The sequence below is a fragment of the Osmerus eperlanus genome, chromosome 6 (assembly GCF_963692335.1).
Source record: "Osmerus eperlanus chromosome 6, fOsmEpe2.1, whole genome shotgun sequence".
In the NCBI taxonomy this organism is placed as follows: Eukaryota; Metazoa; Chordata; class Actinopteri; order Osmeriformes; family Osmeridae; genus Osmerus; species Osmerus eperlanus.
Window position 1 is genome coordinate 11,100,206 of NC_085023.1, and position 22,599 is coordinate 11,122,804.

Here is a 22,599-nt window from a genome sequence, read left to right on the forward strand (position 1 = left end):
TGACTGCAGTGTAATTGGCTTTGCCTCGGGGAGATTCTGAAAGACCTTGAGTGGTCAGGGTGGAAAGACCTTTCTGCAGCTGTAGCGCTGTGCTGTCTACCTCAACACTATTCTAGCAGTATGTACTGATGTGGAGGCAATTGCCTGTATTTCACACAATGCTGTTCCACACAGTACTTAAAATTGTAAATCTCATGTCACACATGATTAATGAAAACTTGCCTTATTTTTGCACAATTTTCCACTTACTGTAGTGGTACAAAGATTTGAATTGACATCTTAATTTGGTGATACTTTCTGTAAATCAAGTAGGAATTGTGTTACAAGGACAGAATAGACAAAGAGCAGGTTGTTTGACTTGTATATTGCACTTTATTCAGCTCCAGGGTTGAGGCTGGGAAAGGGCCATGGTCTCGCAGCTCAAACGCACATTCACAGATTTACACACTTATTGCTTTCAGACTTAATGCTGCTTGCTGCTAACAATGCACCCAGCTCAGACATTGGTTTGTCAACCCGCCAATGTATGTGTGTGTATATGTCAATCATTTATGTCTCAATAACTGTTTTTAAACATATTTGTTGATCAAATACTGGACCTAGCCTCTCACTACTTCTCTGGAGAGACAGCTCTGAGAGAAAAGAAGGATGGATTGACAGACAGTAAGGTAGAGGTACAGGTATGTTTGCGAAGACATAAAAATATTGACAAAGACAAACTGATTTTGTAAACTATGCTGATAAAAAAAGGTAATGCACATTATAGTGTTATTCAATCCTTCATCATTTGGATAATTATATCAAACATATTCAAAAGGATTGTACAGACTGGGTATGTATTTCACGGATGCAACCATATATCAATTATATATGGCAGAGATCATTGATCTGATATGGCCTTCAAATATGTTTCTCACATGTATCACAAACTTCATAAAGGGTATCAAATATGAACTACATGTACTGCAGGGATATCAGACCAGTGACCCATTCTAAATATGGCACCATTCCATCAGAGTATGTTTGGGGTGATGTGGTTCAAAGGCAAGAGGTGTGTGTGAGTGAATAGGTCACATGACAGGGGAGCAGGTGAAGCCCTCAGTGGTCCAGGATGCGGAGGTTGCCAGACACGATCTTGTTCTCCAGCATGGAACCGGCTGGAATGTCGATTCGATCTCCATGATTGGCTATGATGATTACCGTTCCCTACAGGAGGTAAGAGGAGGCTGATGGTTACAAAAAGACTGTCGGATTTAGAGAAATGTGCTTTTTCTAGTTTACGTGTACATTCAGTAAAACTAGCTCAGTAAACCAGTTTACTTAAGACTTGAAGAAAAATGGGGTGTTTCAAAGTCTACAGGCCCGATGCTAGACCCACCTTCAGAGAAACTTGCTTTCCGAACGTGACGTCTCCAGACACCGTTAAATGGTCCAGCTCCAACATATCTGGAATGCTCTCGAAGCGAGTCACATACTCTTGGACCTGCGGAGATGAACAGATGGATAAGACAGACAAGACAGATGAACAAGGACCTTAGTTTTAGTGGAAAGACGGGTGGTAAGGCAGAGATGGGGGTCTGGTTAAAACCCTGAGTATCGTCTCTGACTAGTACAGCATCGTCTGGTCCAGACTGACTAGTACAGTGCAGTGCTCTTTCCCCTCCACACTGCCCCCTGCAGACAGTGTAACATGGATATACAGTGGGACCACCACAGCCTTTATGTCCTGCCTGAGGCTGATAAGGCAGTACCACGCCTTTCTGTCATAAACAGTGTACTGCGTGACATCAAAGTAGGGACAGAGGGAAGGATAAAGGAGTGAATAATGAAGGGATATAAATCACCTCCACTATCTCTGACCAGGCTCGGCCACACTGCATTGCAGGAGTTTGAGTGTTGAGCTACAGAAACATACAGTACATATTGAGAAGGGGGACAACAGTGGGACTGGAATATTTCCTATTCTACTGATAATCATGTTTTTGGTGTGCAATCATCTGACTTGACCTTGTATGAACATCTGGTGACTGAAAATGCCACAGTTCTAGCAAGGTTGTTTGCCAAAATTAATACAACCAAATTCTGCATGCACTTTCAACAACTTGTTTTGTGTGTTTATTTTTTGCTGGGTGCTGTCAGCCAACTAAACCAGAGATTCCTCTATAAACATGACATTTTGTGTGACAACAGAAGTCACATAAAACTTTGTTGCAGTCTATTCTATAAGACCTTATTATGGTTCAACAGTACATCAGTGGATGGAATAGGTAATGGGTTATATGTGACAAATTGATTCGTTTTTTAACATAAATAAATGGTGTTGGTGTTGTGTGCTTCAACACTTATCTTGCTAGATAACAGGATTAAGAGGGGTCATAAGTGCATAAGTTCACGATGGGTTGAATAGACTGACAGTAGGCAACAGGTGACAGTGAAACAGTATTGTATAAACCGGTTCAGTGTGCTTAAGATACCCAGGTAGGGCGTTTTAGGGCAGCTTCTAACCAAAAGAAACAAGCTATAACTGATAACTATGAATCCCTTTTCAAGAGAAGTATTACTATTCAGAAATGAAGTTCATTGTTTATATTGGTTCACTTCAACAGTCACCAATGAAGCCATCCAATTTGACTGATGCCCCTTTTCTACCAACATGGAATGAGTTCCGTTCCAGTTAGCGCACCTAATTTTGAACTGTTCAGAGCATTTCAACCAAACATTAATAGGTTTACAAACAAAAAAAATGGTCCCCTACTGGAACCGAAAAACAGTAAATACATTTTTTCTTGACTTGAAGCACGAACCATGAAGATAATTGTAGTGAGTTTCGATCAAATTCGTAACTTGGAATAATTTCATTATTTAAAATTGATAGCACTAATATCTTACACTACGTGTTCTGTCTTTTAAATTAAAGTACATTTTGGGAAACTGTTGGTTATAATGATGCCTTTAAGCATGCCCAGATTTCCAAGCTGTTTACAACTTGTACATTCGCCTCGTGTGACATTAAGCAGCCTCAATATTAGTGCAACGCCCTTTGTTGATGAAATATCCTTGATTACAAGGGTTCAGCTCAAAACAGGTGGAAACGTGAGCTGGTTCGCTAGGTAGCACCACGGTTTCCAGAATCCTGAACAGAACCGATTCAAGGACCGGAGCTAACTAGGGGGAACATGAGTGTACAACTGCATTACCTTGGTGAAGGAACTGCCCAGTTTGACGTGGGGCGTGGTGGGAAACTCCCTCTTCTGGCTCATGTTCAGTGACCCCGCCTCCAGGCTGTACAGGTTGGACATGACCAATAGGAGGTCGGAGGTGGTCTTGACAGGCAGGAAGCGGCTGCGGGGCACGTTGATTCCCAGAGCGTTGTCGAAGCTCTTGATGGCAGCGCCCACCGCGGTCTCCAGCTGGATTACGTTCTGCCCCCCGTCCAGAGTCTGGTGACCGTGTGTAGGCCCATGCCACCATCGAGGGAGGAGAGGGTACAGAGGGTTAGACACGTGTCACATGATCTGGGTTTAACTGAATCAATCCACTCCCAAAATACTTGCCCCATTCCACCCCTTCTCATAAACAGCACAAGCATGTATCACAAGACAGGCATGTTTCACAAGTATAACCTGTTTTGATGCGGTGTACAAACCACTGGAATGTAGGTACATTAGGGTTAGTATTTCCTCCTTGGGTTACTGTATAATTGTGTCTATACTGTACAACTACAGCACACAACTTCCTAAGGACCACCACTGGTACAGAATTCAAGCAAACAGTTTGTTCCAGCAAACAGGTTTCGCCAAGGCAGGCTTTTCTCTTTGGCTTACTTTGTGAAACCACTGTCAATGAATGATGAATGTATTGATGAATGAATGTATGATCTGGAGGAAAGCATGGAAGTTCAGACAAGAATAGGGGGTGCAGTTACTCATATTTTGTTATTTTTTGTTACCTATTGCAGCAGTACTGTGCAGCACTGTACAGCACAGCACAGCACAGCACAGCTAGCCTGAGGCTGCTCTGCTTACTAGTTTGAACAGTTCGGCATCAGAACTTTTATTTAACAGGTTTTACTGAGGGAAGCTGGAGGGGCTGAGGTCAAACAATGCATTGTTCCTCTCAGCAGGTTTACCTTTTGCAGCCCTCTGGGGGAGACTGTTTGGAGGCAAATAAACAGTGTCCCGATATGCTTCCCTCAGGCACCACTGGCATTTGCGAAAATGTTTATAGATGCTAGCGTTGTGGGAAAGTATCCAAGGTGATACCATAGATAGACAATAACCAAGAAAACACACACACACACACACAACACACTCTCCTTCTCCTCCTCTCTCTTTCTTTCATACACAAACACGTTTAGATATAACTAAATAAATACAGCTAAAACAGCTTTTCTCCCACCTTCCTGCAGCCATTGGGGCAGCCCACTACCTTTATCCTTAATCTGGATCCTCTATTACACCCCCCCCACCCTCTGATTGGCCTGTGACAGGAAGCCTAAAGAATAGATGCAGACACATCTGAAGTGCCGAGGCTTTCTGCATCATTTATTCAGAGGGGGTGCTCTCTGGAGCGGCACAGCGCTGCTGCTCCACGGGATCCACTCTGCTCTGTTAAACATAGATGCAGCTGCTACCACGCTCTATAGACGGCAGGGCTGCTACCACGCTCTATAGACGGCAGGACTGCTACCACGCTCTATAGACGGCAGGGCTGCTACCACGCTCTATAGACGGCAGGGCTGCTACCACGCTCTATAGACGGCAGGGCTGCTACCACGCTCTATAGACGGCAGGGCTGCTACCACGCTCTATAGACGGCAGGGCTGCTACCACGCTCTATAGACGGCAGGGCTGCTACCACGCTCTATAGACGGCAGGGCTGCTACCACACTTTATAGACGGCAGGGCTGCTACCACGCTCCATAGATGGCAGGGCTGCTTTTCCTTCGCGTCATTAACGGAAGTTAGGTGGAAATTTCCGGTGAATCCTGAAAATAACAGAGCCACGTAGGTGTACACTCTTTTGTGAGAAAGGGAAGTGGTGTGGGAAAACGCGATGACCGCTCAAGAGTTGATGCACTCCTCTGCGGATAGACACGCACCTTCTTCAACTCCTGAACAGAGGTCAAACGTGCCCGGGGGGGTGGCATCTGTTTGGAGGCTACTCTGTCATTCTAACCAGAGAGAAGCTTCTTTCAGTTGTATTATTCTTGAAGGGAATAAAGCGAGGCCTTCCTGACAGGCAGGTGTGGAGCAGATCGACCTGTCAGATCGTTATCGTAATGATGCAGGAAGCAGATTCTTTGCTTGGTAGATCATACAGCGCAAAAAATCCATGGCAGGTGTGGAGCAGATCGACCTGTCAGATCGTTATCGTAATGATGCAGGAAGCAGATTCTTTGCTTGGTAGATCATACAGCGCAAAAAATCCATGGATTTGGTTGAACATGAAGTTAACGTGTGTGTGTGTGTGTCTGCACACATTCATGAGTACATGCACAGTGTTGGTGAACACATGCATGCTGCTGAGTGTGTGTGTTGTGTGTGTGTGTGTGTGTCCTCGCACCTTGGGGTTGACGATGATCTCCATATCCATGGCGCTCTGCTCCTGCAGCCTCTTGATAGCTGCCAGGGAGATCCACAGGTTGTTGGTGTTGAAGATCTTGAACTTGGTCACGGACTTGAACTCGTCCACATGGGCCTTGGGTACCTGGGCGATCTCCAACAGCCGCAGCTTGCCGTTGTACTGGATGAGGGTGCCACCCTGTGACAAAGGAGGAGCGCAGAATGACCCGAATGTCTATCTGGCCGTGTGAAACAGAACTAACAGCAGGTCAGCACCAGGACAGAAGAACAGCGGTGCGTCCTTAAACCTGAATCCCCGACTCAAGTCGGTCACTCTCCCCCACCACTCGCTTGCCGACACAACCACTCGCTTACGGGACGGACGAGTCAAGCACATCTGAAGGGAGGCGATCACAACGCGGAGAGACGGGAGAGGCGTCCTACCTTGACGTCGGCGCGGGTCTTGTCCGTCACCTCCATGATGAACTCGCAGCGCTTGCCGTTGGGCTGGCTCGCCAGGTGGTGCAGGATGTGCAGGTCCACGGTGGCGCCCAGGTTGTCGATGTTGGACACGAAGATGTACTCCTTCCCCTCGGAGATCAGCTGGTCCAGCAGGCCGGAGTTGTAGAAGCTGGCGTAGATGTCGCCGTGCCCCGGCGGGTACCACACGTCGGCGTTCTCCCCAGTCATGCCCATGTCCTTGGCCACGGGGAGGAGAGACTCCTTGTTGACTCGGGGGTACCTGAGGGAGGGAGGGAGGGGAAGAGACAAAAGAAGGGAACAAATTGGAGGATGGGAGAGAGAGGGGGCAAAACGGAGAGGGCAGGAGCGAGGAAGGAGAAGAAAAAGAGGAGAGAGAGTTGAGGCGTACTATAGGTCATGTTTGCGTTATGAAACGTTATGCAGAGAGAAGACACCACTCTTTGGCTTAAGGGATATGAGGCTGTTTAACAGGATCTGTCAGAATGCCTGTTCAGGCCGACAGGTCCTCTTGTGTTTGAGTATTCAAAGTGAATACTCAAAGAACATCACAAAACATAAGATAAAAGAATCCTCCAGCACCATTTAAACCATGGCGCTACTTCACCAAAAAGCTTCCAAGATGAACTCGTCTACAAATCCAAACCCGTTAAGAGTGCGTGATTAACAACAAGGGTGCAATTACACAGGAAGGGTCCCCTAATCACCGCCAGTTTCCGACGGATCAAAGCGGGGTTAGGCCAGGGACGTGTCGGACGTGTCTCGTCTCAGACGGGGGATGTGGGGGGCTTAGGTTAGCCAGTATCTCCTGGCAGGGATGAGAAGGGTCAGGTGAGAGGAGAGGGTCTCGTTAAGTCTCGTTAAGATCGGATTTGGAAGGAAACAAACTCTTGGATGCTGACTGGAAATGACTACAGCTCCCTCTCAGATCAAGACATCAAAGGCTGGCTTGTTAGATGTTCTCACACAAAATACAAAGACTGGAGTGGGAGACAAGAGGAGGGATGGGGTCTATGTTTGGGAACGGGGGGAGACAATAACAGCTGCTATTATGTAGGGGAAAAAACATTGCGGTTGGATTTTAATCGCAGCTTTGCTATAATCAAGCTGCAAGAATTTCAAATTCAAAAAATGTCAAATATTTAAGTCCTGTAAGGGCCCGGGATCAAACCATCAACCCATTGGTTACAGATGCCCTGCTCTACCTACTGAGCTACAGCCACTTCAATGTAAATTGAGGTTCTGTTTCAGCTCTAAGTCATAAATTTCACTTATCAAGGTGAAACTTCACACAGTAACAAGGTCATGTCGTCTTGTAGGCTGTTAGCCAAAATACATTTTTATAGTGTCCAAAAGATATATAGCCTACTGTCATATCATACAGCCCAACATGGAACGTTATTAACCAGTATTTCATTTGGTTCTAACCGGTTCAGGAGCTCTAACTATCTCTTATCTATCTCTCTCTTTACATGGCTCTGATTTTAAGGTACGCTAAATCAGAAACATTAAAATACAGATACTGCTCGGAACAAACCGATAAAAAAGGGCTCTGGTTTGAAGCCCTGATTTGCTTCAACATCTGATAACTGTGATTCTCACGTGACAGTCACTCACCATGTTTAGTAGATTATTGTAATTTAATCAGGTCTAACCTGTTTATCATAGTATATAACCAACATTACCCAAATGTCCCCATCTGGGGGATTAATTAACGGCTATCTTATCTTATGCACACAGGACTGGTGACGTGCTACTCTGTTCAACCACTTTCCATTTAATTCCCCTTCACTCATTAAATTAGAAATTCTCTCTCTCCTCTCCCACACACATACACGTCAAGCAGCCTTTGAACATCTCTCTTGATCTCCCCCGTCCATCTCTACCTCTCCTCCTCTACCATTCTCTACTTCTCTTATCTCTCTTTCATTTCCCTTATTTCAATCCCTCCCTTTCTCTCTCCCCAGTAAGGTCAGACATGCAATAAACATCAGTACAAAGAGGAAAGAGAGATGAACGAGAGCACAAAATGCTATGGATCGTTTCAAGCTCCACCTGAGCTCCATGAATCGACCTGGAAGATAAAGGAATGCATTGCACCTTCAGACTCAAGGACCCTGTCAGTTATGCCCTCTCATCAGTGTCAGACACTGTCTGGCCTTAGTCTAACGTGGCATTCAAAACTAAATAAACCACCACGGGGACACAGGAACTGTAGTGTTTCCCATCAGAAACCGCCGCAGTAATAATGACGCAGTAATCCGACTGCGTCATTATTTTCCCCCACCAAACTTTCTGTACAGTATGGGATTTCTCACATCAAAGCTCTTGAATAAGTCAGACGATGGCATAAAACAAGGACCCTTTAGATGACTAAACAAAGGTCCTATCCTTAAATATTGATGCTACATATAGTATGCAGCATTTATACACACACACATACGTGCGTGAGTGAGTGAGTCAGGATAGTGAGGTAGGGACAGCAGTTTGAGGTTGGGCTACAGAGACAATTGAAAACAAAACGGTTTTAGGAGTACAATGAAGGACAATAAAGTGCTGACATGCTGCATGTGTCATTTCTTTTGCACACCCAAAACAGTGGGTCAGAGTGAGAAAGGGTGTGTCTTCTGGAGATAGGCCGGGGAGCTGCTGTACTGTAGGCTTTCCCTAAACCTTTCCACAGTGACTGTGACGCTGGCGAACGCGTGCTGTCGTGTTACCTGCTCTGGTTGAAGGTGTGTATCTTGACACGGTGGTGTGTGTACTGCTGGAGGATCTTCTTGGTGTCCTCATCAGTATTGAAGGAGTTCATGAGGACCAGGGGTACGTCTGTGTTGTACGTCTTGTTCAAGTGCTGAGAAAGAGAGATTGGAACCAATTGAACACAAATCTTGATGCAAATCAATTCTATCGAGCTAACCACTTTTGAGTATGAGTGAGGTGGACAAAATGTCACTTCTGATTTACATTTACATTTATTCATTTAGCAGACACTTTTATCCAAAGCGACTTCCAAGAGAGAGCTTTACAAAGTGCATAGGTCACTGATCATAACAACAAGATAGCCACAAAAACATTGCGAGTAGCCAAAACATGAAGCACACATTGTGAACAACCAAAGTAAGTGCCAAAGGGAAGAACCATAAGAGCATGTAGTTAAACAAGTTACAATTAAACAACATGAACCGCTATAAGTGCAAGTGTACCTGTGGAAGAAAAAAAAACAAGCAACAATAAAAACAATATATCACAGCGAGTACAAAAATTTTAAATCAGTTACCAATAACCACAAGAGCAACAAGTCTCTAAGCAAGAGTCATTGTGATCCTTGAGGAAACTAACATCGGGTCAAGCGAACCATTCCTAAGTACTGTTGTACTCCCGGAACAAGTGAGTCTTGAGCCTTTTCTTGAAGGTGGAGAGACAGTCAGTGTCTCTGATGGAGGTGGGGAGTTGATTCCACCACTGGGGGGCCAGACAGGAGAAGAGCTTGTGTTGGGACCGGGCGGTCTTGAGCAGTTGGACCACCAGGCGGTTGTCTGAAGAAGACCGTAGGTGACGGGTGGGGGTGTAAGGCTGCAGGAGAGACTTGATGTAGACGGGTGCAGTCCCGTTCACTGCTCGGAAGGTCAGTACCAGGGTCTTGAATCTGATACGGGCCATGATAGGTAGCCAGTGGAGAGAGATAAGGAGCGGGGTAACATGGGAGCGTCTGGGTAGATTGTAGACCAGGCGGGCCGCTGCGTTCTGAATCCTCTGAAGAGGGCGGGTTGCACATGCTGGGAGACCAGCGAGCAGCGAGTTGCAATAGTCCAACTTGGAGAGGACAAGTGCTTGGACTAGCAGCTGGGTGGAGTGCTCAGACAGGTGTATAGAGGATGTTGTAGAGGTTGTTGTAGACTGGATGTTGTAGAGGGTGAATCTACACGACCGGGAGACCGCAGCAATGTGGGCCGTGAGGGAGAGCTCGTCGTCCATGGTAACCCCAAGGTTCCTGGCAGAGGATGAAGGGGTCACCGTCGCAGATCCCAGGGTGATTGAGAGATCGTGGGAGATGGAGGGTTTAGCCGGGATGATGAGAAGTTCTGTTTTGGCGAGGTTCAGCTGGAGGTGGTACTCGGTCATCCAGGCGGAGATGTCTGTGAGGCAGGCCTCAATCCTAGCTGAGATCCCCGGATCGGTCGGGGGGGAACGACAGGTACAGCTGCGTGTCGTCAGCGTAGCAGTGGTAGGAGAAGCCATGGGAGGTGATGATTGGTCCAAGTGAGGTGGTGTACAGAGAGAAGAGGAGGGGTCCAAGGACGGAGCCCTGTGGGACACCAGTGGAGAGCTGGCGAGGGCCTGACAGTTTGCCTCCCCAGGAGACCTGGTAGGATCTTCCCGACAGGTAGGATGAGATCCACTGGAGTGCAGTGCCAGTGATGCCCATCTCAGAAAGTCTGGAGAGCAGGATCTGGTGGTTAACCGTATCAAACGCTGCAGAAAGGTCCAGCAGAATGATTTAAGTATATATATACATACATACACTGTATATATATATAAAACCATCTCTCCATATCCTTAAAAGAACCTCACATTCAAACAACTGTAACCATTGTTTAAACACTACTGAAGTTATTATCCAGAGTCCTTTTAGATCCTTGATAAAAGAATGAGTCTACAACACAAATATGTGATAGATTGATGTCGATTTTTGGGGGTCTTTTTACAGACACACAGTAGTAGTTTGAACCCAGTATTATAGTGATCGCACAGGTATGCGGAAATCGCACAGGTATGCAGAAATCGCACACACAAAAGGAGGAGAGGTTTATACTATGAAGCAAGATTGGAAGTTAGTGAACTAACTTCAGGTTCAACTTCATTCAGGTTTAACCCTGGGTTTTCAGTGTCACGACGGTGGCTCATTTCTCAACAGGGTAGATCACCATGGCAACATAACCTGTGCAGCATATGTTCCAGATAACAGTATTAAAAGCACCGCCTACTGACCAATCAATTTTGTTGGAAAATGGCATTGTCACTTCTTAGAAGATCCTGTGACCTCGGTGCACTAATAGTTTGAGTCTGACAAAACACTTTGGCTTTCCCTGAGTATCTTTGTGGCCTGTATACCAATATTATCTTAAGCACTGAAGCACTTAAAGCACTGAATCCCTTATTGAATGTCCTTGTTGACCTAAGATTATATAGTTTGCTCATCTTGTTTAAGGTATAAGTGTAAGAGTTGTGTTAGTCTTAGTGAAGACAGGTAACTAAAAGATATCCCGGGGCATGTTAAACCCTGTTCGTAGTACAGGCCCCCAGGTTTAATAGCTGTCCTATAGCAAACTACGCTTTAAATGTGCAGCGTCGCCTGTAACCGATCACCATGTGGAAACGGTTTCAATATTACTGTTGACCTTTTCCTTCTTAGGAACCTTGAAAAGGATGTGTGCTTACGATCACCCACTGGACAATGGACGAGAGCTTCGGGGCTTTGGGTGCGTCACCACAACGTGGGGAGGGAGAAGTGCAAACATTTATCGAAAAGATCATGTCTGGGGGGGAAAGCCTTGGATGACTAAAGCAACAGGGTATTGCACCACCCCACCCCCATATTTCTAAAGGACAACCAACTGTGTTTGCTCTGGCATAACGTTACATTGAAAATGCTAATAAGCCTACAATTTAATTGTTGTTTAATGACACACTGCTTAGCCTTGGCAAAGACAGAGTGATCCGATCCAGGAATCCTCTTAAAGACAGCCTCTCTTCATACCTGAAAGTAATCTCTGTTCTAACTTAACTGGCTGGATGAAAGCCTACACAGTCAGTCATCAGGTGTCCACTGAATGGATGGGTTGAAGCAAAGAGTGAATTTTAGAGAATATAATTGGGGCAAGAGTTGTACTGAAAAGAATCAAATTTTCTTCCTGAAAGCTCAGATTTTGTATGAAGGTAATTTGACCAGCCCTTGAAAGGTAAAATGGATTCCTTTTAGAACCACAGGGAGGTTGATAGAGGACACCGAGTATAAAAAGAAAGGAGTGGGGCTGTGTGGTTTTCTGTGTATTGCAGTCTGTTACACACACAATGTCCTGAAAGGTGTTCCTGATCTTGTGGTTTGTATCTGCTTTATTTCTTCACACTAGAATATACTTTGTGTATAGTGGCCTACACACACACAAACAAATACACTATCCTTACAAATGCAGAGAGTGCACACACATACGCACTAAACTCCCTTACACACTGTGTGCTCTGTTTCTCAGCCAAACTTCCTGACCTGCCTACTGACTGATCCTCTTTCACCCCACCCACCTCCTGGAACTGTACAGAAAAGCCCTTTTTCAAGAGAAATCTTCCACGAACATTCAAAATCCTATGCGTTTGCCTCTCCTCCAGACACAGTATATGAATAAGCTACAGCGTGCGCCTTAGGAATGCCACGCTCAGCTCACCAGGGAGAGGGAGTAGGAGGGATGCACATGTGCTTGTAATTTAGGAAAAACCTGGAAAATGATTTGCGTGAATTTTCTCTCAACCACAGTGTCTTTTCCATTGCAGGTTTCTGGTATGTCGGATGAATACTAAGTTCAACCTTTGGGCTTGCTTGATTATACGTGTCTTCCCAAAACTCAGCACTTTAGTACTACTGACATTTGACCACGGAAAAGATGTTTATGCCTGCAGAAGACAGTGTGCCATGTTGTCCTCCTGGCAATGGATGGATTTGGGCCTGGCCTTTTTCATAACCTCGCCATGACCTCATCACAGTGCTGTTTCTTAGTCATGTGGCCCAACCCTTGAGACATTCAGATAATTTCTGAAAGGGACGTTAACTGTGTATTATGTAGCACTTTATGTGTGAAAGTCCATAATGGTTAAATAGATTGAGAATTATAAACATACCTTAAAAAAAAATAATAAAAAAAACGTTAGAACTGAGCATGTACCTGGCAGTAACTGTATGACAGATAACGGTCTCTGCAACAAAATGAGGTTGTAATGTGTGTGACTATGCCCGTTGAGGACAACTGAGAGGCGGTTACCTCGATCTGCTGCACGGTGAGGTCCAGGAAGGTGTTCTCGTTGCGGACGCCGATGAGACTCTTGGGGCCCTTGCAGCCCATGCTGGTCCCCAGACCTCCATTCAGCTTAACCACCACCAGCTTGTTCAGGCTGTCTGCCACGTTGTCTGGAAGGCCACGTGCCGCTATCCTGTCGTACGGCTGGATCTGTGGTGGGGGTGAGACAAGACGATGTCAGGAAGGCTTTATTGGGTCAATAGCACGGCCCCTTGCATCAGCGTGTAATGGACCTTTTGACTAGCACTTCCTGTTAGCTCAGCCACACTGGAGAAGGCATGATAAAAAGAGAGGATCAAGGTCTGAGAAAGCAGTAGAGACAAACGATGTGTTAATAACAAGAAAGAGAGATAAGAGATCGATCGAGAGAGAGAATGAAGGAGATAAAGATTGAGAAACAGAGATCAAGACAAGAGACAGAAAATGAAAGAGGTAGAGCAAAGGGTTAAAGTCAAAAAGAGAGAGAGTAGTAACGAGGAGGAAAGAGACTCAAATAACTAAAACGATGAAAGCAAAGGAAGGGAATCAGCAGTTTTACTTTCAACAAAGGGTGAAGAGGATATACGTCAAGTCTTTTGTTGGAATGTTTCTCACTCAGAATCAATATGGTGGCTGGTATTTACTATCACTTAGCTTTAAAAACAGAACAATGTGCCTCTGCATACTGGGTCTTAAAATCTTACCCAGACTTTTAAGGAGTGTGGGTCCATTGTGTAAGTGTATATACTGTAAGTGAAAATGAAAAGGCATGCGTGTGTAAGTGTGCATATACATGCATGCGTGTGTGCAACTGGGGGAGGACAGTGGGTCATGGCTCATCATGTCTCCTTTTCTGCTGAGTCATTACTCTGTCTCTGAACTATCACACAATGGTGAGATACAGAGAGAAACTGGCTTACTGGTTCTTATTAATGAGGGACCGAAACCAAAATTCAGGATGCCGAAAATGACTTCTTTATTTTTTTACCTACTTTAAAATTGTATTCATGAATTTGAACTGAAAAACTACAAACCAATAAAAAAAACACTCTTTCATTGAAAAACACAGTGATAATGGCTAGATCGACAAGAGTGTAATCTGACATCTGAGGGGCGGGGCATAGTGGTTCATATTTTCTGCCTTTTTTCTCCGATATTTCGGTGCATTCCTAGTTTTTATGGACATCCATGGTGGCGTGGTGAATCCCATGGGCTCAATGAGGCAAAAGCAACCTGCTACCTGCTACCTCAAACCAGATGAAAGCTGACTCACAACATCGTCATTTTGCTTGCATAAATATTGTGTCAAATAACAGGCCGTGTGTTCACACTGAATTCTTGCAAATTGATGAGGAAGGCAAGAGGACTTCAGTACGTTTGTGTTAGCAGAGAAATGTATACCACCTGTGAGGAGCGAGCGCTTCATTACCCAATAATAGGGAGGGCAGTTTGGAGATGCAAATGTTCCTCTGCCCTCTGGGTTTCATCACTTACATCCGTGTGTGTGCTTACTGCACATCATTGCTAATGAATCACTGTATGACGTCCTTTTGGGTGTAACAAGTAGTCTCGCCCAGAGGCGTTGTTAGATATAACACTCTACTGGGGCACAGGCCCCTAATTCATATTCCTTTTTTTCTTTCAAGCTTGCTGCGCACAATGCACTACTAGGCTATAAAAAACTCCCCTTGCTTAACAGCAACAGTTCAGGGACAGTTCAGGTTTGATGTCAGCTTTGTGTATGTCAATGCCTTGCCCAAGGACACATCATTTGGCGCGGCCCGGAATCCGCGCCAAATGATGAGACCCCTGGTCTCGCTCCATCTCTACCTTTCAATATTTGAATAATACAGAGCAGAGAGAAAGAGAGAGACAGAAAGAGATCAGGTGTAGAATGCAAAGATAATCCTCAAACACACATACTGTTCATTGTAAATTAATCACTCCCGTATCCTGCTTGCCAGATGTATAGTCAAAGAAAGTGTCATGTCATTGGCTGGTGTGTAAACATGAGCAACAGGAAGGGGTGTGGCTTGGGTTATCCAACAGACACTCATGCTATTGTGTCAGCCGGTATAGTACATTCCAGAGTAATGCGGTGCACTGAATTGCGCGTGCTGGTTGTGACGTACAGCCAGTTGAACTAACGACTGTGGACATGTATGGATCCGGGATCCTTTTCAGAGAGCACCTCTGTCTCTAAGCTGTTTAGGATCAGTGTTTACCATAAACTAGGGATCTCCATGGAGAACCAATTCCCTTCCCAAGTGCTGTGACATGACGAGAAGAACCCAATATCTTAAAACCAAAATATGCAGGCCAGCCCCTACGGGTGTAAAACCTGAGCTATCTGAACTCTGCCTTACCGGAATGCTCCACAACCCCCCATTCGCTGACTCCCCAGTCTCCTAAAGGCCTGCCAAGCAGCCAAGCTCTGCTTCGTCTTTCATGTTAGGCAAGCACGTCAATCGTTGCCATGGCACTCACACAGAATGGCCTAGGATGCGAGACCCATTTCTTTCACACAAGACACAGCTCTCTGTCTCTCTTTCACACACACAGACGCCATATGACCTGCATCCAGTTTGCTTTCTCTAAGAAGCGTGCCTCACATTCCATGCCATTAAGGTCATAATGCTGCAACAGTCTGTGAGCGTACACGGCCTCCCTCTTCCTCCATCCCTTTCTCCACTTCTCCTCTAACTAATTGTGAACCCATTATTACAGTCCCTCTGTCCATCTTCGACTTCTTATTAAATCCCACTTCACTGTCTCGCTCCCTCGAACATCAGTCTCTCCTCCAAACCTTTCTCTAGCCGTCTTTCACCCTTTTCTGTATTCTCTTCTCTCTCTCCCAGTTTCCTCCATTTCACAGCCAGCTCCCACTCCTTGTCGGACAAGACAGCATCTGTTTGAAAGAAGTGAGCATGAGGCCTGGCGTGCACTCAACCACTCTTTCTCTATTTGCTCATCGCTCCTTCCTCTCCTCCCCTCTCTCTCTCTCTGCCTCCCAGACCCCTCCCCCCCTCCCTCCCACTTTTTCTTCTCTCTTCTTTTGCTTGCACATCCACTCTATCCTTCTCCCACCATTCCCCCTCCCGCACACACACACACACACACACACCCCTCTCTCCCACACACACACCTCCCTCTTGCCCGTGCACACCAGACACACACATATTATTTTTCTTTTAGAACTTAATAACTACATGAATATGCCCATCACCAGCGAGGGCTGATGCTGCATCCCCACACCAAATGTAACTCAGACGAGGGAACAAACCAGGCTTTGTACTTCAGTGTGTGTGCACACGCATGCTCGTGAGGTGAAATATGAGAATCCAATCATACGGCAAATAACAGGAAATGTTGGGTGAGAATTCACGGAGGGAGTCAGAGGGATGATTTCTGGTAGAGCCCATCAGCTCTGATGGTGAAAGAGTAAAGGCTCTTTTCAGGCTAGTGTTTTCCTCCAAAGGACTATGAAAGATTGGTTTTGGGATGTGTTTTGATGTGCAAACCAAAAAAAGCTCTTCAGATATTGCTCATCTTTTACGTCCTATGCCAGAATTGGAATACTGTTCTAAACAAAGATTTGAGTTATTGGTAGAAAGTACTGGCCTAATAAGTATTTTCACATTTTAAGAAAAGATACACAAAAAAAAAAAATCATGTGACATGTTAATGGCAGTGTTTCAAACATGACCCAATACGTTACTAGTGAATTTGCATACTTTTTACCCAGAAGATTTTCTTTCTGTATAATTCAATGAACGCTGTGAGGTTCAATGTCAAACTCACCAAGAATTATATGTTATCTTTTATATGGATTTTTTCTTTTTTTATGGGAGTCCGAGCCATTTCTGCTCTGCCTTAACTTTCAAGCTTTGTACTGGCTGGGCAATGATAACCACAGGCACTTGCTTGCAGCACTACAGTACAGGACAGTACATGCACAAAGCTGTGAGGACATCAAAGAGCCTCCCAGGAGATTTGGCAGCCCAATGTTCTGGAACTGAAGGGAGCCTAGCAACCTTCTGCATTTCACACAGAGAAACCTTTCAACCTCGCACTGAGCTGAAGGAGGGTTATGACCGACCAAAACTCTAAAACTGGGGGACAAAAATGGCAACCCGATTTCCTAAAACTAACAAGACTGTAGACTAATTGAAAAAAACAAAACTTGTGAGGTACGACAACTGACTTTTGGACCGGACAGGATGTCCAACTATAAGAGGCTTTTCACAGTTGATGCGAAGAGACAACATACTGTAACTCCACTGGTATTAACAACAATCTTGTTCTCTGGATTTTTAGCTAATGTAATGAGTGGCAGCCTTGCATTAACAAACCTGGCCGCAAGGAAGGATGGGGGAGGAATATGGCCTTGTTCTCTATCGAGACCAAGCAGAGCTGGATCATAGTGAACAGATGCCTTGCAGATTTAGAAAGACCTGGATTTGAACTGAGGATGTGAGCTGCATTGCAATAAGCTACGATATCACTTCTGTATATTCTGTTGGTGAAAGTTTCCAAAAGGACAGCAAAAAAGAAGTAAAGGCATCTACATGAGCGTACGAAAGTACTTAAGTTTACAAAACAATATAATTAGCTATTGCCTGACAAAAGCATGAACCTCCACCATGGCAGGAATTCAACAGCAGAGTTGGATTAACTGTCTAGTAAATCAAAACTCTTTTCCCAGTGTCATACTATAGTTCTAACACAGAACCTCACTGATGTCAGCACAGCTATGTAGATGGGGTACGAGAGCCTTTCGAAGAAGCGGAACATTCTGGAAAACAGTTGTCCCTTCACAATGAAACATCCTGAATGGTGCCTACAGGGATGTAATCATATCCTTCTGTCCTATATACACTCCACTGTTCCTGGAGCCACGCAAGTGATCACATGCCACACACGTGCGATTCAAATTACGGTAATCCTTTTTTAGCTTGGTTTGATTTCATTTAAGGTATGTAACATGTCCCCAAAAACTTCAATATCAAACACTTTAGTTGGCTTAAGCAAAAGCTCAATGTATCTGAAAGGATTTCTAATACTGTGTTAAGTGGTTTGATATTGGTAAAAGATGCTCTCTATACTAGCGGTTTTATCATGTATATATAGGAGAATCAAAATGACACCAATTGAATCCTTCACATAGTTAATGTTAAGGACTATAGAATGAGTATGATCCATCCGACCGGCCATAGCGCTCAATAACTACTCGTAATAAGCCTATTGTACATACATTCATATAAACAGTAGATGCATGCACACAAGCACACACAAAGCTGATTATAAAAAGGAACATATCCTGCACACTGTGGTCCCAGTCTGCTGTGAGAGACGCTGATGGTTCTGGAGTAGTAGTAGTTGAGAGAGGAGAGCTGGCTGCTCAGGGCAAAACAGACCAACACTGGTCACTCTGTGTGGAAATCCCCCCTTGACTGAGTTGTTTTCGCAAATAGCACTCCCCTATAACTAATTAAACACACACACACTCTCTCCAATAGCTTACCGAGTCTTCTGGAGGTCTGTGTATCTTTGCCCACTCGACTGAAGGTCCCTTCACCTGTAGGAATCTGTGGAAGATCTTCTTGAAGCCCTCAAAGTCTTTTCTAGACACCTGGAAAACAGTTGTTCCACAGTCGTTAGTTAAAAAACAACTATTGCTGTACCTGCTTTTTCTGAAAAAGTTGTGGAATTATATGTAAAGACAATAATACAGTTAAACATCCATAAGTAAAGCACACTATTATTTATTTGTTATGCTTCAATATATGTATGAGGTAGTTCAACAACAGGTAGGTAGTTTAATGAATGGAAGTTATTATGTAGCGGCTTTAAGTACACACAAAAGTAACAGTACAGTTACTGTTAGTCAATAGCTAGGATGCATTTAACCCAGTATATGGTATGTCCTTATTGGGATGGATGGATGGATAGATGGATAGATAGAGAAAGAGAGACAGTCACGTTGACACTAAACTACAGTATGTGTCACTTCCGTGTTTCCCCTCCTTCAGTCTTGAACCTCCCCCCTCCTAATCGCTACCAAGTGGGATTAGAAATAGGAAGGGGGGGGGGGGGGGTGGAGAGGTGCAGAGAGAAAGAGAGCGGTAGAAATCAAATAAGAGGTTTGGGGGCAGAAGAAGGGTGTGAACTGCGCCAGTCCTCCAGACTCTCAGCAGTATGCACAGCTGTGATGAGTGTTAGGCAGGCATATGGGACATATTAGTATCAAGGAACATCTCATTGGTTTTGGTTCTCGCGCAAGTGGAGAGTATGTGTGTGTACGGTTGTGTGTGGGTACGTGGGCGTAAGTGGGTGTTTTTGAGCGTGACCTCTTTCTCAGCTCCTGTGGCCGTGTCCAGCAGCATCTCCAGCTCTGTATGCATGGAGCTCTCCAGCTGCTGACGCATCACTTCCTGAAACTGGGCCATCCCTCCGTTGGCCAAGCCCTTAGTCAGACCTGCATAGGACAAAAAAAATAGACTCACTAAACCGGCCAATGACATACAATAAGGCCCCAACAAATCATGAGATCTCATAAACTTGGTTAATCTCTCCATTTGGAATGTGGTAACCTCTCTGTTGAAACCAGTAAGAACTGGATCCACCTGTATTGGTTTAGAAACCAATACTGCTGGACCATACCCACCAGTAGCGAACCGTGACTCTTAACCCATGGCCCTCTGACCCCAATTACTCGTCGAAAAAAACACACAATACAGCGCGCACACAGCATTAGGCCTACATGAAATTGTGTTGGTCAATACGCACTATTTGAGCCAGCCCTTGCGACACTATTTACTGTAATTGTGAAGTGAATGAACAATCTAACGTTACATTAGCTAGTTTATTAGCTTGTGATCGCGTTCCCCACATCGGGCGAAACTTGTCATAAACTTAGCGATAACAAAGCCCACCCATTTAGAGGCAGTAAAATTCTGATAGGGTGACAAAAGGGGATTTTTTCATTTAACTCTCCATATTCCAACCCAAACTGAATAGGCAGGATTGAAGGGTTTATTTCAGAAACATTGTCTTTAGACAAATATATATTTTTTGAATATATTAGGGCCCTGACAGTTCCCCACTGATACTCACTTTACATATAGTCCCATTAACAGTTAAGGATTGAATTGGTCTCATTTTAATATAGAACTATAATTCAATTCCAGGTACCAGTATTTGGTACTTTTCTATGATCTGTATGGGTGTGACAACTTATTGGAATGATAAAACAGAGGCTGACACTTAAAGAACACAAATGTGGGATGAGTGTGTGTGTGACTGGATATTAACAAACGGGTTCGCGGGATCACACTGTAGCTGATAACTTGGTGTTTTTAGAGCAGCAATCAAACCCCAAGGTGATAGAAATGTTAATAGTAAACAGAAAAAGTCTGTCTACATAGGTTAGACTTTGTCCTCTCAGTGTGTATAACTCAGGTATAAGTAGTTAAACCACATATTAGGTGACAGTTTTCCTTGACTTGGGTAGTATTCTTCTTTCACTTTTGAACTTGATGATACTGTGAGTGTTCTGAAAATAATTCTAGGTGTAATTTGTATTGTATTTTATAGACAGAACAGTGCAATGTCTAAATGTACATTGTAACCTGTACACCAGAGAAAAAACAGATTCAAACACAAACCAGGTAATAGAGGCTAGTCGTGATTTCCTTGGAATATAATCTTAATTGTAACCAAGTGAAAAGTAAATTAGAAGAGGGCATCCTCTTGATAACCTGGTTATATCAGATACATATATATATATATATATTTAATAATTATACATGCATTATTCATAAGTCAATGCTTCTAAACGTCACTTACCTTCAACATAAAGTGCCATATCTTATACTGTAGGCTCACTGTCAATAAACTACTATTAAGCAACACCTTGACAGTTTCAATCAATCCAATGGATAGCAATAGCCTTCAATGAAATGTTTATCTAGTATAAGGAATGAATGTACATCGATAAAAAGATATAGCTGCATATAATTCCACAGGAATAAAAAAAAATATCTTGCTCCAAATGGGGATTCATTCAATTCCGTGACACTGATGCGAAACCAACTTGCTAGAGCTCCTGCTCATAGAACATCCTTAAGCACCCCATCATCATTCTCTCGCTTGAAATTTTGAAAGCAGTCCGACCTTCAAACGATTAGATCGCGTTTCTCGCTTAATGGAAACTAAAATTCTCTTCGTTTTGCTCTACATTGTCCGGTGAATGCAGTGATACAACCAGAGCTGGTCGCTTTATTGCTTCTTAGATCTCCCCCTTTCTCAATTCAATAAACCACGTCACACTTCCTCGAGTCAAATGCACGCCCCCTCTCCCTGGCCTCGCCCCCATCCTCCCCCATCCTCCTCCCCATCCTCCTTCATTGATTATTATCAAGTAACTTATTCCCACAGTCCAAAAAAAAGATACAAATCACGAAGTCTGTTGAATAAAACCAACGGCGGTGCATGCTTCAAAATACCTTGCAGTGGACAGTGTCAGTACAGCTTCGCACACAGTGACACTGACAGCGTGACTGATGTGGAAATGTTTTGTTCGCGTTAGTCTAGCTACATTTTGCTGACCCAGACAACACAGCTTATTTGCCAAGACGCCAGACCGATGCCATCGTGCGAACTCGAGTTTTAAAGAGTTGCGGTGAATGTCAGTTACAGTATTACAGTATGGCGTTTCGGACTCTAGCTATTTAGGCAAGCTAGCTCCTTAACTAACTGAAGCTGTAGGCTAGCTAGAGTTAGCTAGCTAGCTAACGTTATCAGCTGTGGATGAAGCACTATCAGGCCAGCCGGGACTAACCCAACCATTTGTACAATTATGCTGCACCCAAAATGTATGATATTAACTGGGGCTATAAGACATTTCATGACGATCACATTTTAAAATAAATATATGTCCTTACTGTGTGGCTGTTTCAGATGATGCTGCCTAAACAAACGTGCGACGGACTGGCCCTTCTTTGAGTAACCCCGAAATGCGAGACCCGGCAAAATAGTGTCGTAGAGTAGTTAAATTTAGATGTAGAATTTAAATGTAAAAAAAATGTTAAAGCTTAAAATGCTATTCAAATTGAATAACTATATTTGCTAAATAAAGAAGTCTGTACGTTTGGTACAATAACATGGAATGCTAGAAACTAATCAGTTATACGTTTAAAGGAACTGGCCAATGAAAATGCAGCTTTGCTTTGGTCAAGGTTCTTCACTTGGACCCATTCACGCCAGAAATAATGTTCCTGCTAAATTTATCTGGAGCCATGCATGATGCGTCATAATTAAAAGGTGCACAGTTCTGGTGTTGACGACTTGTTCACACATCAAATGTTTAATCATTTAATTATTGATAAGCATCCATCACACTTACTCTCGTTCGGTCAGTAATATATATGTATGCATTTTCCCCGTTACCTGTTGAGCCACACAAAATGCTCGGAAGCTTGCAGGAAACATTGACAAGAGTAATA

General features: G+C 44.1%; 1 protein-coding gene across 2 annotated transcripts; it reads right to left on the reverse strand.

The window, feature by feature from the left end:
* Nucleotides 1-192: 192 nt before the first annotated feature.
* On the reverse strand, nucleotides 193-22,126 carry ugp2b (UDP-glucose pyrophosphorylase 2b). 2 transcript variants are annotated; one of them, XM_062463446.1, is made up of 10 exons: nucleotides 20,942-21,403; nucleotides 19,444-19,571; nucleotides 18,618-18,725; nucleotides 13,079-13,264; nucleotides 8,765-8,898; nucleotides 6,009-6,306; nucleotides 5,566-5,763; nucleotides 3,198-3,440; nucleotides 1,379-1,483; nucleotides 193-1,206 (listed from the first exon to the last, which is right to left on the reverse strand). In XM_062463446.1, exons 1-10 carry the CDS (start codon nucleotides 20,958-20,960, stop codon nucleotides 1,099-1,101), a joined length of 1,527 nt encoding a protein of 508 aa, XP_062319430.1. In that variant the 5' UTR covers nucleotides 20,961-21,403; the 3' UTR covers nucleotides 193-1,098. The 2 variants fall into 2 exon arrangements, with proteins under 2 accessions (XP_062319430.1, XP_062319431.1); XM_062463447.1 differs by lacking the exon at nucleotides 20,942-21,403 and adding an exon at nucleotides 22,039-22,126 and having other exon boundaries at nucleotides 194-1,206.
* Between the last annotated feature and the right edge of the window lie 473 nt (nucleotides 22,127-22,599).

Bases quoted from the DNA above. Each gene is read 5' to 3' on its own strand.
- ugp2b (XM_062463446.1), bottom strand. The intron at 3,441-5,565 runs GTGCGAGGACAC...CACGGTCACCAG, and splicing joins AGATCATCGTCAACCCCAAG to ACTCTGGACGGGGGGCAGAA. The intron at 1,484-3,197 runs GTAATGCAGTTG...TCATCTCCGCAG, and splicing joins TGGGCAGTTCCTTCACCAAG to GTCCAAGAGTATGTGACTCG.